Source organism: Lynx rufus, unplaced genomic scaffold, assembly GCF_022079265.1.
Source record: "Lynx rufus isolate CCGP_SWC_20201006 ecotype Redwood Valley unplaced genomic scaffold, mLynRuf1.p SCAF_11, whole genome shotgun sequence".
Taxonomy (NCBI): Eukaryota; Metazoa; Chordata; class Mammalia; order Carnivora; family Felidae; genus Lynx; species Lynx rufus.
Genome location: NW_025814825.1, coordinates 41,816,821 through 41,832,571, shown reverse-complemented (window position 1 = coordinate 41,832,571; position 15,751 = coordinate 41,816,821). Strand labels below are relative to the sequence as shown.

Sequence of the window (15,751 nt, the reverse complement as noted above, 5' to 3'; positions counted from 1 at the left end):
AATCCCTTCCTTGAGACTGCAGCATCAGCATCCCTTTGTTTGAAATGCAGAATCTCAGGCTCCACCCCAGAAGTCAGAATCTACATTCTGAAGAGATCCCTTTTAAAGTTTGAGAAACACTGCCCTAGAAGACTGATTTCACAGACAACACAACCTGAGGAGACAAGTATCAAGTCCAATAGGATTCTGCATCAAACCAAAGAGGGGTCCTAGGAACTAAATGGAGGTAAGCACGTCCCTGATTGTATTCAGATTGGAAAAGTGAGTATGTCTGGCACTAGCACCATTGAAAGAAGCACAACAGCACTTGGAAATTGTTTGTAGTTCGTGTTTATTGGTCTGCATAGTGCCTTAGAACTTCCAAACACAGGGGAACCCCTCAGCCCCAAGTTAACTTGTTTCAATGCCTGTTATAAAAAAACAAATAACCCTTCAAAAATCTGATTTAACACATTTTTTATTTCACTTTTTTCCATTTCTTTATAAAACAGTCATCTCACTAGCAGCTCTCTCCCCTAAATTGGGGGAGGGGAGGGTGGAGGAGGTTGGACACCTCCAAAGAAAGAGGGAAGGGGGAGAAGGGCCCAGGGTTACCTCCTGAGGTTCTTCTGGGCCTGTTTCAACAATGTGTCAAAGTCAAGAGAATCAAATTTGCTCTTTACAGGAGCAGGGTCAAAGTCTTCCCGGTTGGAGTCTATAAAAATAGAGACAGACATCAAGGTCTCTGACAATACTTCCCAATCACAGGGTCCTCAAATGGCCAGCCTCCTCCCACCCCAATAATGGATGGAATAACATCAATCACCCTGGTTTTAAGTAAATAAGACTAAAGAGCCCCCATTTCTCCTCTCATCCCACCCCCTTTGTGTTCTTTGTGTGTCACATAGAGACAAGTCTACCTAGCTCCACTCTCAAAAGGTTGGAAACCCTTCTGGGGACAATATGAAGTATACCAAAGCCTCGGGGTCTCCTCCACTCACCAAGATCAGAATAGCTTCTCTTGCAGAACTGCCTGCGGCCCCCAAAGCAGAGATCAAAGGGCTGCTCATCTGCCTGCCTTAGCTTGTGGCCACTCTCGATGGCTGCAAATGCCTCTTCAGCATAGCGGTAAGTGACGAAGCCGTAGTTGTCACTGGTGAGGAAGGTGAGGCAGAGGCTGGGATGGCTATTTAGGCACTTGCCAAGGAGAAGAGATACTTCCCAGGGTAGAGAGAGACTCGGGTAGTTCTTCTTCCCCAAATGGCCAACCCTCTGACTAGGAGTGAAGGTGTCATCCTACATTGCCTAACACACCAGAGGAAGGAAGGGGGAAAGACAAAGCAGCATCAAGGTAGACAAATGGGGTGGAAAGGACATTCTGACCTATAGGTCCAACCTTACCCTTGGACACGGAAGTGGATAGTGCACTCCTCAATCTCTCCAAAAACAGAGAACCTCTGTTTCAATTCTGACCGAGTCATGCGGCCAGGTATCTTCCCAATGAAGACCACTCTTCTCTCCTCCTATGTTGAGACAAGGAAAATTGACACTCCATGAGCCAAGGCCACTGCTGCAGAAGGCTCTCCAAGCTCATGGCTCAGGGGCAAGCCCCATCCTCCCAGGACCTATTCCTCTACTCACTATTGCACGCTCCTTCTGCAGCACTCTCTGCCTTTGGTAATGGTCATGTGAACGATAAGAGCTGTACCTGACATGAAAAGAAGGTGCCATCAGCCCTCCAGACATTAGACAACTCAGGTCTCAGAACTCTCAAATTTGGGATTTGCATCCCAGATACACAGACTCCCTGATCACACACTCACCTCCGCCTCCTGTCACTTCTCCGGCGGGGGGATGGGGAGCGGGACCGGCTTCGGGAACTGGATGACGAAGATGAGGAAGATGAGGAAGATGAGGAGGAGGACGAGGAAGAGCATCTTCGGGAACGTCCAGAAGAACTGCAACTGGATCTAGAGAATAAAGAGGCATGCAGGAATGCTGGGAGTGGTGCAGATATATTCTGCTTACCTCACCTTGGCCCCAACCTTGCCTCCCTGTCCGGAAGCTCAGGACCAAAGGCAAAGCAGAGGAAAAGAGATCTAGAAGAACTCCACAGATGACCAAACTGAGCCCTCATGAATTTTAGGTGTTTTTGGAATGTTTTAGAGTGTTCTCACACAGATCATAGTTATTTTCAACTATGCAATTAACAACAAAAACGTTTAACAAGTCAAAGAAAAATAAATGGAGACTTGGGAATAAAGGGCTGGGTCCTAGGTCTAGCTGGGGATGCCAGGCCTGGGTCTCTGGGTTCCTGCTCCCCTAACATGTCTCATAGCAGTACTGTGACCAGGATGTAAAAAGGAGGTGACTTGCTAGACATGGAGTAGAGCTCATTTCTTAAGAGGTCATTCTGGCTCAGGGGCACCTGGGTGGCTCAGACGGTTAAGCGTCCCACTTCAGCCAGGTCATGATCTCACGGTTAGTGAGGCTGAGCGCCACATTGGGCTCTGTGCTGACAGCTCAGAGCCTGGAACCTGCTTTGGATTCTGTGTCTCCCTCTCTCTGCCCCTCCCCCACTCGTGCTCTGTCTTGGCTCTCAGAAAATGAATAAACATTAAAAAAAATTTTTTTTAAAAGAGATTATTCTGGTTTAAAAACAAAAAATTATTCATGGATTAAGTAGGAAAATCTTGGTCTTTAACTGAGAAAAAGGTATTGCCAGAAAACGTATGAGGCCACAGTGACAACCAAAGGAACTGCCCAGACTCTTTCCTGGACAGATGATTAGAAGAGCTGCCATTAACAAGCTACTTATCCCACCTTCCAACATCCCACAAGAAAAGAGCAGAAGTGAGGACTGATAAAGTATGTAAAGGATCAAATACGGGCGAGACGCAAGCCTAATGGTCTCCCCAAGGCAGGGGTCAAGGAAGCAGCAGACCTCGGTGATCCCCAAACTCAAACAGGGTATAGAAGCTAAATTCTCACAGCTTGCCTCCTTCAATAATCCAGTAAAGGGGGAGAAGACAAAAGCCAAGGACAGAAGTAGAAGCCTTAATGCCTGAAAGCATCAAGCTCAATGTGCAAAAGCTTTCTAAGTAAACCAGAGGAGAGCCCATGGACTTCCTAAATGAAGAGGACCTAACAGGCCATCAGAGCTCACCTTCGCCACCTCTTGTGTGGGGGGGAGAGGGACCGGGACCGGGACCGGGACCGGGATGAGGAAGACGACGATGAGGATGAGGAGGAAGATGCTTCGCTGGTCCGGTTGGACCCAGAGCTGATAGAACGGCTGCTGCGGCCACGGCAGCCCTGCCAGCCCCGGCTTGGGGGGCTAGCCGACCTGCAGGCTTTTCGGTAACAGCGCACCGACCGCTGCTTGGCTGAGGGCTCAGGGGGAGTCCTAGTGTTCATGTCATTCCGGCAAGGTGAGGCCTCAGGGGAGAGCAAGGCGGATGGGGCAAGGCAAGTTGCTGGGGCATCTGCCTGCTCACTGCTAGTCCTGTGATCAAGTGGCTCCTGGGAGGCAGCTGTGCGTGGGGGCAGGGGGGCGGCCAGGCCCAGGGACAAGACGGGTTTGATGGTGATGTCCTGATGGCGTTTGACGTTCCATCGGGAGCCCACCTCTGGAATGACTAAGGCAGGCGTCTTTTTGGGGGGAGTCCTGCTCCGGACACAATAGTCATGGTCCCCAGAGCCCACATGGACTGGACTAGGGCCATGGACCCCTTCTTGGAGGCAGGCTGCAGCTGGATGTTTGGCCTCTGTAACTCCTTCAGGCTTCAGGGTTCCCTCCTGGGCGGTGGACTTAGGAGATTTGGCTTTGGCCAGCAGTGAAACAGCAGCCAGGGGCTTCCATAATTGGTGGGGAGGGGTGGCTGGTGGGGTGAGCCCTGTGAGGGGAGGGAGGATGGAGATAGCAGGATGAGATCCGATTCTACACTTCCAGGGGCTCCAGAGACCCCCACCTCATGTCACAAAGTACACCAAAGGTCAACAGCCCAACTTCTCCCACTATTGCAACTATTCCTTCCCCCAAGTTCCCCATCTTGGGGACCAAGCAATATAAACCCAGACAGCTAGCGTCCTCCTGAACCCCTCAGCCTCTCACTGCCCAAACCTAGTTAGTGACCAGCTCCTATATGGTCTACCTCTCCATTCTTAGACCCAGCCCTCCCCCTACACTGCCTGGGCTGCATCTGCCTGGACTCCTGTAATCACCTTCCAATGATCTCCTGCCTGGGGCTTCATGCCCATCCACCTGTTTTCTACATTCCTGCTACAGGGAACACCCCATAACCAATTGCTTCTTCAATGCAAAGATAAAGTCCAAACAGCTTAACACGGCATTCAAAGTTCCCTTCATCTGACTTCCTACTTAACACTTCAGCTTTATCTCTTGCTTTAGTTCTGCCCACCACCCTCATCAGCCACTACACTCCAGTCAAACCAAACAACTCATAATTCCCCAAAACATACCAGGCTGGTTTCATTTCTTCAGTTCTCCAGCAGCTCCATCTCCCTAGAATGCCCCATCCCCTAAATCTAATTGGTATTAGTGATCTTCTCAAACCTCTGCCTCAGGGATAACACCAACTGTACATGACCCTCCCCTGACTGACCCATTTCAGATCCCACTATAAACCACAAAGGCTCCTTTAACATACGATCTCTGATACTCAACATGCTCGTTTATACATCTGCTCCCTGGACTGTGAGAATCTCAAGGATGAGGATCAGATCTCTGTATTCCCAACAACTACACACACCCAGTGCAGGGCAGACACTACAAACATTCGCTGCATAAACTAATCAAAGGCAGAATTCCCCACCCTGAACCCACCTGCCACGTTGGCCAGTTCTGGGGCTTGTAACCGGTCTAGGGGCCTCTTCTCCTGGGGAGTGTCAACGTTGCTGGCGGGGGAAAAGGGAAAGCCTGGTTCATTGCCTCCTCAACATCTTGTATGTTTTCCTCATAAAGCAACAGGAGAGGGGTGTGTGCAGAGAAGAATAGGATACACAAACTGCCCCTATCATTCTCCTCCAGCACAAATGCGATCTTACTGACTGAATGTAGTTTGGGTCTCAGCTCAGCTCTGTCCAATTCTAGGAGGCAGGCTGGCTATGACCTTAAATACCCCCCACCTCCTTTAAGCCAGGAGACTTGCCTGCCTAGCTCAAACCAACCCAAAATCAACATGGATGGGAATATGCTTGGCAGAACAGGATAGGGTACTATGAACATGAAAAATGAAAAAAGGCCTCTCAGTGCTGGAAGACTGAGGAACAAGGAGGTCCAGGGTACTTCGTCCAAGGAGTCAGGAGAGCCCTAGCCACCAACATCTTACCCCACTTGATCTTTTATCATCACTAGTGTTGAGCAAGCTTAACACTTGATAAAAGGAAGGAAAGAAATCCCCAAAGGCACAATTTGCCAGAAGACAAAAGGCAACTCCAGGACATCTGGAATCCCAGACTGGAATCAGCCAGAGGATGGTACACACCCTCCTACCTACCACCCAAGACAGTGCCCAGTAGTGATGAGCTGAGGAGGGGAGGGGGAAACAGGGAAAGACTCTAAAGCTGACTAAAAGCCCTGTAACAGAGGCATCCAGTTGACGGTCCTGAAGCACCGGCCGGCTGCTGACCAACAGCTGTAGGGTAACTCGCTCATATGTCTCCATACTCACCCTGAGTTTCCTACAGCCAAGCTGTCAGCAGGAGCCGGGGGAGGGCACTCCTTTTTGGCTGCAAAGAAACCAAATTAGTTAAAAGGCCAACCAGATGTTCCAGATTGAGGAGGCACAGAAGGGCTGGCTTTGAGACCCAAAGAAGAAAAATCCACTTTGTGTACATATTTCACTGGACTCTCCCCAGAGAGATCCATTCTCTTCTAGTAGGTACCCAGGTACTATTTTTAATCATGTTTCTGCTCAGAAGTATCTGTTAACTTCCCAATGAATCTGAGATAGAGTCCAAACTTCTAAGACTAGCGTTCAAGGTTCTATATGACCTAACTTCCCAGTCTTGGTCTATTCTGGTTCTACACTTATACCATATTACATTTTTCCTTGTATTGTAGATAACTTGTTACTAACTCAGGGGACATTTATGTAATTTTCCTCCCCTATTAGACCATAAGCTCCTTACAAACAGGACATAGTATCCTCCAGAGCACCTAGATCCTTGCTTTGTACTGAGTAAGCTCAGCTATCCACTGTCTTCCAAACATACAATCCTTATACTTCTGCCTTTATTCACTACACACGCATCCTGTATTTCAGAGCCCAGCCCAAGAGCCAGTTTTCTAGAAAAATGTCCCCAACCAACCCAACCCACCAGGACCTCCACATCCAACTACTCTTTATAATTCTTGCCATGCTTACTGCCACCTGTCCCTGGCTTAGACTGTATTGTCCATGAACCTGGTCTTCCCCTTGCAATCAGATTGAAAATACTTCTCTGGGACTGAGACCGCCCCTCCACCGTTCCCTTCCTTCCACCTAAGCAACTACAGGGCTGGGCCCAAATAAAGCATCAATAAAAAGGGGTTACAGCATAGCTACCTAGGTGCCCTCACCTTCAGATTTCTCAAACTGCTCCAGCAGACTGGACAGGTCCGATGCCTCAATTCCTGTGGAAGTACACAACACAGGATTGGAATCCAGCCCCTATCGACTGAGTGCCCAGGTCCTGGAATTCCCAAGTCATCTCCCAAATCAATTCCCTTGATGCTGTCCCTAACCACTGTACTAAGCAAACCAAGGCAGCAACACAAAGCAGAAATCAAACAAACCCAGAGCTCTGTCTCTCAAGAACCCTCCAAAAAAACAAAGAACCCTCCAAACAAATCTGACAAAGACCAGTCCCTATGAGAGTGGTTTATCGTGTTCTATGGAGGACACTCCCCATCCAACCCCCATGCCTTTCACATCAACTAAACCATGTGGCACTTACCAATCTCACTGATGAAAGCCTGTACCACGTCCTCAGGGCCTTGAGTCCGTGGGGTAGGCAGGAAGGAGAGTTTCCTTAGACGGGCTGGGTGGACAGCAGGCACCTTAGTTACAGTGCTCTGCTTTGGCGTGGGTGTAGGAACAACCTTGGTAACAGGAGAGGGGGGCTTCTCCCTGGGCCTTGTCTCCTGGATCTCAGGCTTTAGCCTCTCTGATGGAGGCTCCTCAACATCCACACTCTCAGCAGACAAACACGGTGGAGCCTTAATCTGGGGGCTTTGCATTGGGGAGGACACCTTAGGTTTCAGATGAGGAGACACAGGCACTGACTTGACTTCCACCTTGGTGGGCTCCACCTTGGTGGGCTCTATCTGCAAAGCTCCCTGGCCAGTTGACCCAAGACTGAGAGGAGGAGCCATTGGCACAGAAAGTACACTTTCAGGAGGGCCAGCTGGGATGCCACTGGGCTCCACCTTGGGTGGGAGAGCAGCTCTCCCAACAGATGCCAGAGGCAAAGGAGGTGGTGGCATAGAAGGCCAGAATGGAGGGTGTTGCAGCCCTGGGCCCCATCCCAAGGGCCCATAGGCACAGCTGGAGCTGTAAGGTGGGACTGGGGCTGGAGGGGGTACCCAAGGCACATTGCAAGTGGGGGGCACAGCATAGGTGCCAGGAGTACCAGATACTAGGGGCACTGTTGGTGGCGGGGGGAGGCATGGATAGCCAGAAGGGGACACAGGGGGATAACAAGGCCAGGGTGGCACAGGAGCATAATGAGTATAGGGATCAGGTGGCACTGGTCCCATAGACACTGGAAGACTGGGAGGCTGCAAGGGAGGTGGGGGCAGACTGGGGATCCCTTGCCCACCTGTAGGAAGGGGCATCATGGGAGTCATGCCTAGCCCACCTGGGGGAAAAGGCAAAGCAGTGGGCATTGTGGAGGGCATGGACTGCACAGTAGGAGGTGGAGGTCTTGCTGGTAGTGGCATCTCTTGGGATGGCACCTGTTCAGTGGGAGTTGAGGCCACAGGTTTGCTTGCAGGTGGCTCAGGACTAGGAGAAGCAGGGCTGGGACCCATAGGCACAAAGCAAGCCTCAGGAGGAACCTCAGGGCTTCTCTGCAGAGTTGTCTTCTTGGCTGGGGCTGGTGGGATGACAAGACAAGGGATGTCTGCCAGCCCTGTGGGGGTCTCTGGGAGACTAGGCCACTTCCCAGCTGGGGGCTGGGGACTCCTCTCTTCTGCATCTGCTTGGCGCTGCTGCCTTCGTCGCCGGTACTCTGATAGGCTAAGAGGCCGAGGTCTGGCTTCCTGGGTTGTGGCACTGGTACTACTTTCTACCTTCAAAGGACCCACAACCTCCCGGACTTCGGGGATGATGGCCTTTAGGGGGTCCAAGGACTCTGACTCCAGAAGTAACTGGGGAGCTGGACTCCCCTGGACTGAAGACACTGCACCACGTCTGGGATCAGATGGCCTAGATTTAACTAGCACAGGATCAACTGGAGCCAGGTCACTGGGAAGAGAGTCAACTGGTGCTGAGTCGGCTGGGACAGGGTCACCTGGTGGCAAGTCATCTGAGATGGGAACAACCACTGTAGGGTCAATTTCTGCTGAGTCAGCCAGGACTGGGTCAGCTGGGAGAGGGTCAACCAGCTCTGAGTTGGCTGAAGCAAAGTCAACCAATGCAGGATCAACAGGTACGGGGTCAGCTTGAACAGGGTTAACTGCAGTGGGATCAGTTTCAACAGAGTCAAGTGGCATGGGGTCAGCTGGAGCAGAATCAACCAGTGAGAGAGGAGTTGGAACAGGGTTAGCGTGGATGCTGTCTACCAGGTTGGAATAAAGGTCTAGAGGATCTTCTTTAGCAGCACTAGCTTGTCCAGCACTACTCTCCAAGTTCCCAGAGCTAGGTTTCTCCAAGGCAGCTGCCCAGGCCCGAGCCCAAGCCCGGGGCTTCCCTCTACTACGGGGAGGTGCGACCTCTCTTTTAAGTTCCTCCTGAGGCAAATTTCCTGCCTGTGAAGTTATCTCTGTGGCCACAGTAGATTGCCCACGAGAAGATGACCTCAGCCTCCTGGCATAGCCTTCTGTACAGGCTGCTGGCTGCTCTTTGCTCTTCTTCCTCCTGCCCTTTCGAGCTCTCTGGGAACTCAGCATTGTGTTGGCTGGTGGGTTCTGAGACTCCTTGGGCATCATTGGTTCCATGACCTCCTTGGGCTCTAACAAGCAGACTGACTCCAGCTTTTCCTCTGACAACCCCTCTTTCTGAGGGCAGAGGTTTTCCTTGGGCACAGCAGCCTCTGTCTCTGACTCTAGTGTAGGCATGAGTAGCTTCAAAGCTGGACTGGCCTCTAGTGAGTCATCCAGAAGCACAGGCTGGGGTCCAGTAGGAATCTTCCGTACCACAACTGGGATCTCCAGGTCATTGCCAGCTGTGGCTGCCTGGCCCACAATCTCTAGCACCACACAATCCTCAGGCAGTGTCAAATCATCCGGCTGCTCCTGAAGCTCATCCTCGAGTGATGTCAGGTGGGTGAGGTTGGGCAAGCAGTATGGATGCATGGCCCGCACCAGCTCACTCAAGGAGGAGATGCTCTCGTCGCCAGCTGCCTGCACTGCCATCTCTGCTGCTGCTGTTTTATCTTCCTCCTCCGGGCAGGCCAGGTGCATAGGGAAGTCTGGAATACTGCTCACAGAGTTGTCGAGCTCCCCAGCAAGCATCTGGCCACTAAAGCTGGCCACCTCCTCCTCTTCTTCCCCATCGCTACGCTGCTGGGGAGGAGGGGATTGGCCCCAGCGGGCTCTTGATCTTGAGGGTCTCCAGCTAGGAAGCTTAGGGAAGGAAGTCTCTAAGAAGGAGGGTGGGGAGAAGTCCCAAGGGGGATCTGAGAGGGACATCTCAACCTGCAGAAGAGAAAAGAAGCTACAGATGTTTTCGCCAAGGATATATTTTTCCAGGCCTGTCCCCACATACCTCTCCCTCCTGGGAGTCTCCGAGGCTCCCTAGGTCAGGCTTACCCCACTCACTCTATTACTGCCTGTGCTGGGCCCCAGTGGGTCAACTGGGGTGATGAGGTCACGTTCTGGAGGTGTCCGGGAGAGGGTGAGCAGCTTGTGCAGCTGACAGGGAGAAAAAGACCTGAGATGAGTTTGTGCTTCACAACTATTTAAGTAGGCCCACAGTCATGGTTCTAACATTTGCACCAACCACATACCCTCTTCCCCTGGTCCCACACTCACAGAGGAGCCCTCCCGAGGTGACACAAGCAGTTCTGAGTCAGGAATGCTGTCAAACGGAGACAGGTTCTCGGAATCTGCATTGTCCAAGATCTCTGTCAGAGCTGTGAGCAGTGACACTTCATTCTGGTCCTCCAGAGATAACCTGCTCTGCTCCAGAAAGACAAAAGGAAGTTCCTACCATTATTCCTAATGGCCTACTGGCCACTCAGAATGACTGCAAGCCAAGAGAATCAGCCTCTCAGGCTCAGTTCAGCTCAATTTGCTAGAGTGCCAGGAGGCATGGGCTCTAATCTCATTCATTACCATCTCCCACCCCTCTAATGCCAACAGAGGCCTGTCAGAATTGATACTTAGGCTTATGTTTCACATATTCCTTCCACCCCTAGATGTGGGATGCTCAGCAGACAACCCTCGGCTAGGCTGGAATTGAACTCAAAACACAGATGGGAACCCCCCTGGACATGTAAGTTGGGGGCCCATGCAGGACTACAGTCCAAGCCTGCCAGGGCATGTTCACATGGGATATAATCTGGCAGCTTGTAGCCCAATTCTCCTGGAGAAATGAGAAACACACTTCAAGGACTCAGTTTGGGTATCCAGGAGCCAAGATCCTGGGAAAGCAGAGCCACCGGGCCATAGCCTCCAATGCAAAGCTCCCACCTGAAGACCTCCAAACCCAGTCCCAGCTCACCTCCCCAAGGCTCCCAAAATCTTCAATGAGTGAGATGAGGGAGGCATCCATGTAGCTCTGCATGGTCCCCAGCAGTGTCTCATCCTGCAGTATCAGCTCCTCCATCTCCAGGTCCTTGTCCCTCAGACAGGGGCCAAGCCGAGACAGACTGACAAAACCAGAATCGTCCCCTTCTTCATGCAGCAGCACCTGAGGCAAACAGGACAGTCAGAAGGGTGTAAAGTCTGCAGAGCACGGGGCACCTAGGGCAGCTGAATGATATGCTCTGTAAACCAGGTGCCCAAGCTTCCACCAATGGCCCCAGACTCAGCAGGAGCCCCAACAAAGCCAAACCTCTGGACTTGCTGGGCAGAGAGAAGTACAACCCACGAAACAAAGCCCCAGTCAGGATGGCAGTGTTCATGGATCTTCTGGGCAAAAAAAAAAAAAAAAAAAAAAAAGTCTGGACTCCATCCAGAAACAGTTGGAGCCACTGAAGATCACTAAACCAGGGAGTAAAAACATCAGAAAGAACAAGATTTTTCAGAAGAGTCAAACAGTCTGAGGGGTACACCAAAAGAGTGGTGGTCAGCAAACAGGCAATTTCAGCTCCAACCACCTTCCCTCTCCCAAATCCTGCCTAGGCCTCTCTTCTCTGCTTAGCTCAAACCCTACCTTCTTCAAGATAACTCAGGCTTCCCCAATCCATGCTGATCTCTCCTCACACCCCTGAATTCATTCAGGTTTCTGTACCAGTGGCAATCACATCTTGTCCCCTCTCCACCGCATGATAGTCCTAGCATCATTACTAAAACTAAATTCTAAGTTCCTTTGGGGCAAAATAATCCTTTGTACGATACTAGCCTATATCCTTCTTTGATCTTGGAAGGGTTTAAACTGTTCTTATACTTCCTAATTATTCGTGATGCCTAGCACCATGTCTTATACACAGCTGTGATTCACACTTAATTCACACTTTTATTTTGAAGGCCCTACAGTGTGCCACTGAACCTCTCAATGGTAGTCCCAAAGGAAAAGTCTCCTCCCTACTCCTACCACGTGAGAGCATAAGAAGAGAAAGCTTGATTCCTTGAGTCAGTACATGGAAAAGCCGCACCCCACTACTTGCCTGGGAACCAGCAACATCTTCAGCCTTGTCAGGCAGGGAGCCACCCGCCCAGGCCTGTCAAGAGTGTGGGTGTGGGCAGAGCCAGAAGTAGCTGGAATGGGACTGGCAAGGCCAGAGGCCAAAGCCAGGGGTATCTCCACTATAGGAAACAGATGATGGAAAGACTGAATAGAAACAAATACAAGCCTCCCTCCCCCACTCAGCAAAGGGAAACTCTGCACCTCTTTCAAGAGAAAACAAAAAACAAAAACACAGGTGTGACTATACCCTCTAAACCCACCCCCCTAACCAAGGTGAGGAGTTCAAATGCCCAGAGAGGAAAGGCTAGATACACTTTAGGAGACCAAGTCCAGAGAGGAAGTGAAAGGTGGCAGGTTTTAGGCACTAACTCCTCCCAGACCTTCACAATCCTATAATTACAACCAACAGCTGAATAGCACCTGGCTCAGCAAACACTCCTCCTGGGTGAGCAAGGAGACTGCATCTCAACTTGCCCTGCCACCTACCTGACCCAGCCACCAGGCCAGAATCTTTAAGACAATGCCCAGCTCTGGGAACCACTCACCACCTCCATCAGGCAGGTACTAGAGCCCTAGTCAGAGACACCCCTCTCTTCACCTGACAGCACCTATCCCTCAATCCTCACACAGCACAGCTCCCAGATACCAAGATCATCTAGCAGAGAAACCCATCTGGCTTTCTCACATCCAGTCTTGTCCCTACAGGGTTCAAAAACAACTACAAGTTATTAAGAATACACATCTGATTACTTTGAGACTCTTCCTAAACCCTTCCAATAGCAGCTTACTGCTCTTAGCATTAGGTTTAAACTCCTTAATATGTCTTACAGGGGTCCTGATCTTCCCTACTAGGCTCTTCTCCAGTATGTCCTCTCTTACTACTGTGCCTCTCTCTCTATGCATCAGCCATACAGGTTTCTGTTTCTTTAATAAGCCATATTGAAGCCTCCCACTTCAAGGCCTTTCCATACTATTTCCTCTGATGAAAACTTCCCTCCCTCACCTCAACTTAAAATATCCCTTCCCAGACTTCACAATATAGATTACTACTGCTGGTTATATAATCCCAAATATGCTGCACTTTTCCTTTTGTGCCACTTATCATTTATTTATTGCCTATCACGATAAAACTGGATGATACTGGAGAACACGGGCCATGTGTGGTTTTACCACAGCATCCCTTGTGTCTGAATACAGTATCTCAATAAATAGTTGGTTGACTAGCTTTCACATGCCCATCTTTTGGGGGGAGGACGTAAGGGAAGAGATATACATAATCTCTCCATGAGACCATCTCCAACCACCAATAACCATCTAATTTGGACTACAGCTGGATCGTGGATCCTTCCTGCCTCTCCTCCAAAAGGTGGGCAGCTCCCAAGCTACGTCCCCAGAATCATGGGCCCGAACTGGTTGGCTGGAACTGACATTACCTGGTAGCCTGCGGCCCAATTCCCACCTAAAACCAAAACAAAAAAACCCAAAAGCTTTCAAGGACTCCACTTAATTGCTTAAGAGAGATAATAACCTTTCAGACTGAGTCCAGCCCACTGGCAACTTTTAAGAAGCCCTCTGCAGAGGAGTGTGATAACACTTTCTCAGTATGGAGAACTGAAGGCCAAGCCAATAGAATCTGACAGAAAGAAACCACCTTTGTCCAATAAATGTTCAACTAGTGGTGAATAGCTCTCAAACGGCCTCTAACTTTTCCCCATCCCCAGCAAAATTCCAAAGAGCCTTAAATACAGACCACCTCAATTTTTTGTGTGTCAATAAAAGAAGCAGGCCTTAGCCGCCGCCTCAAAAGAGACGCTGGAGGAAAAAGTGGGGGAAGGAGAAAGGATTCTCTTTACCTTACTTAGGCTTATCCCATGTATATGTTGACACTCCCCATGCCCCTTGTATCAGGAATGAAGCAGGTCCGAAAGCAACCAAAACGCCAGTGTCCATGACTCACAACCCACCACAAGCCGGTCAGACAGAAGCCGCCACAAGCTTACTTCACAGCCCTTCAACCTCAGCCTTCTACACTGCCCAACACACTCTAACATCCACAGGGAACTGACTCCCCGCACATCTGGAGAGTCCTTCACCATCCCCTGTCGAGAGGCGCCGTGGACCAATGCACGAGAAAAAAAACTCCTCCAAGGCTCTGAGCAAAGTTTACTCTAGCAGCCCCTACCTTCCTTCCCAGCCAGGGGCCCCCCCAGCCCCGCCGGAGATGGCGGGACGGGCTGAGACACACCCAGTTCCCAGCAGTGCGGCTCCAACGCCGATACGAGATGCCGGGCAGCCTGGAGCGGGAGCCACGTGGACATCCCCTCCCCGCCCCCACGTGGACCCGAGGGCCACCCCCCCACCAGAAGCCCAACCCACGTGGGTGCCAGGGCCGCCTAGAGGGGGAGGGGAAGCCGACAAGTTCTCCCGGGAAAATTGCTCCCCCCGCCATCCCACGTGGCTCCGAAAAGGCATTGCGGCGCGGTGCTAGGGGCACCCCCACTCGGCATCCTTAGAGGAAGGTCTTAGTCCACGATTCCAAGTCCGAATCCCTGACTCCCCACCACGGGCCGTTTCCAACACCCGACTATGCCCCTCCAGCATTCCGGAGGAATGGCCATGGGGACCCCGCCTCTGCCTGCATCCCTCCAGCAAACAGCCCAGGTCCATTCAGCCCAACCTGTCTTCCGCAGCCACCCGCATAGCCTCCCGAGCGCTTCCTCCCTTTCCTGTGGCGTCCACGTGTCATCGCCCGGCACACGCTGCTTTGCTGCCAGCCGCGGGCCGCCAGCCAGCCTCTCACCTGCTCCCCACCACTCACAGCGCCCACAGTCCCATACGGCGCTTGGCTTCGACTCCCCCAACTGCTGCCGCGCACTCCACCCCCGGGGTCGGGCCCGGGGCCCCCACTTGGTGACGGCGCGACTCCGTCTCTCCGTCCCCGGCGCGCCGCCATCTTGGCCCCTGAACACCCAGCGCAGCTCTGGTCGCCGGCACCGCCTCGCCCAGCAGATTGTGGGAAAGGAACTACAATTCCCGGAAGACACTGCAAGACTGCGGATCCCAAAAGGCCTTGCGGCAAGACCCACTCGCACCTGGGAAGAGGGCCCTGGCCTCGCAAGGGAGCCTGGGAGTAGTAGTTGCTTTAAGGGGAGCCCAGCGGCACGTGCTACAGACCTACTGTCATGCTTAATTTTGTGTTCCGCTGGGGGGAACCTAGTTGGGGAGCGCGAGGTAATAAGAGGAGAGTTACCATTTGCGCATCTCTTTATTGTCCTAATTTGTCCAACTGTCGGAACGCCGTCTTTATCTGACGTTCTATAATGCGGTACTTTCCTTTCCCCTTAGACCAAGTGGGCCTGTGTTTTGAAACAGCACCCTCTAGTGGGCACCCGCACTCCCGGAACTAATCTTCACCTAATCTGCGCCACTCCTGCTAGTTTAATCTTTTTTTTTTATTTTTAATTTCTGGTTTCATTAGGAAATGAAATAATTAACACACATCACTGTATAACTTTAAGGCATATGCTATATGATTGTTTGATTTACATGTACTGTGATTACCACCATACGTTCAGCTAACCCATCTTCGTATATAGATAAAATAAAAAAAATTTCCCCTTGTGATGAGATTTCCTTTTTAACAACTTTCCTATATACCATACAGCAGTGTTAGTTATGTAATGTTGCATATTACATACCTACTACTAATAACTGGAAGTTTGTAGAGTTTAATCTTAAAACACCGCGTTCGAGGG

The 15,751-nt window shown here is 51.1% G+C and overlaps 1 protein-coding gene across 3 annotated transcripts; it reads right to left on the bottom strand.

The window, feature by feature from the left end:
* Positions 1 to 314: 314 nt before the first annotated feature.
* On the bottom strand, positions 315 to 14,963 carry PPRC1 (PPARG related coactivator 1). Of its 3 annotated transcripts, none has more exons than XM_047073346.1 (14): positions 14,797 to 14,963; positions 10,869 to 11,057; positions 10,178 to 10,324; positions 9,956 to 10,057; positions 6,940 to 9,841; positions 6,563 to 6,616; positions 5,673 to 5,730; positions 4,826 to 4,896; positions 3,146 to 3,875; positions 1,803 to 1,949; positions 1,621 to 1,687; positions 1,381 to 1,502; positions 981 to 1,132; positions 315 to 694 (listed from the first exon to the last, which is right to left on the bottom strand). In XM_047073346.1, the coding sequence occupies exons 1-14, from the start codon at positions 14,947 to 14,949 to the stop codon at positions 591 to 593; spliced, it is 4,998 nt and encodes a 1,665-aa protein (XP_046929302.1). In that variant the 5' UTR covers positions 14,950 to 14,963; the 3' UTR covers positions 315 to 590. The 3 variants fall into 3 exon arrangements, with proteins under 3 accessions (XP_046929302.1, XP_046929303.1, XP_046929304.1); XM_047073347.1 differs by having other exon boundaries at positions 9,965 to 10,057; XM_047073348.1 differs by having other exon boundaries at positions 14,815 to 14,963.
* Positions 14,964 to 15,751: the final 788 nt, after the last annotated feature.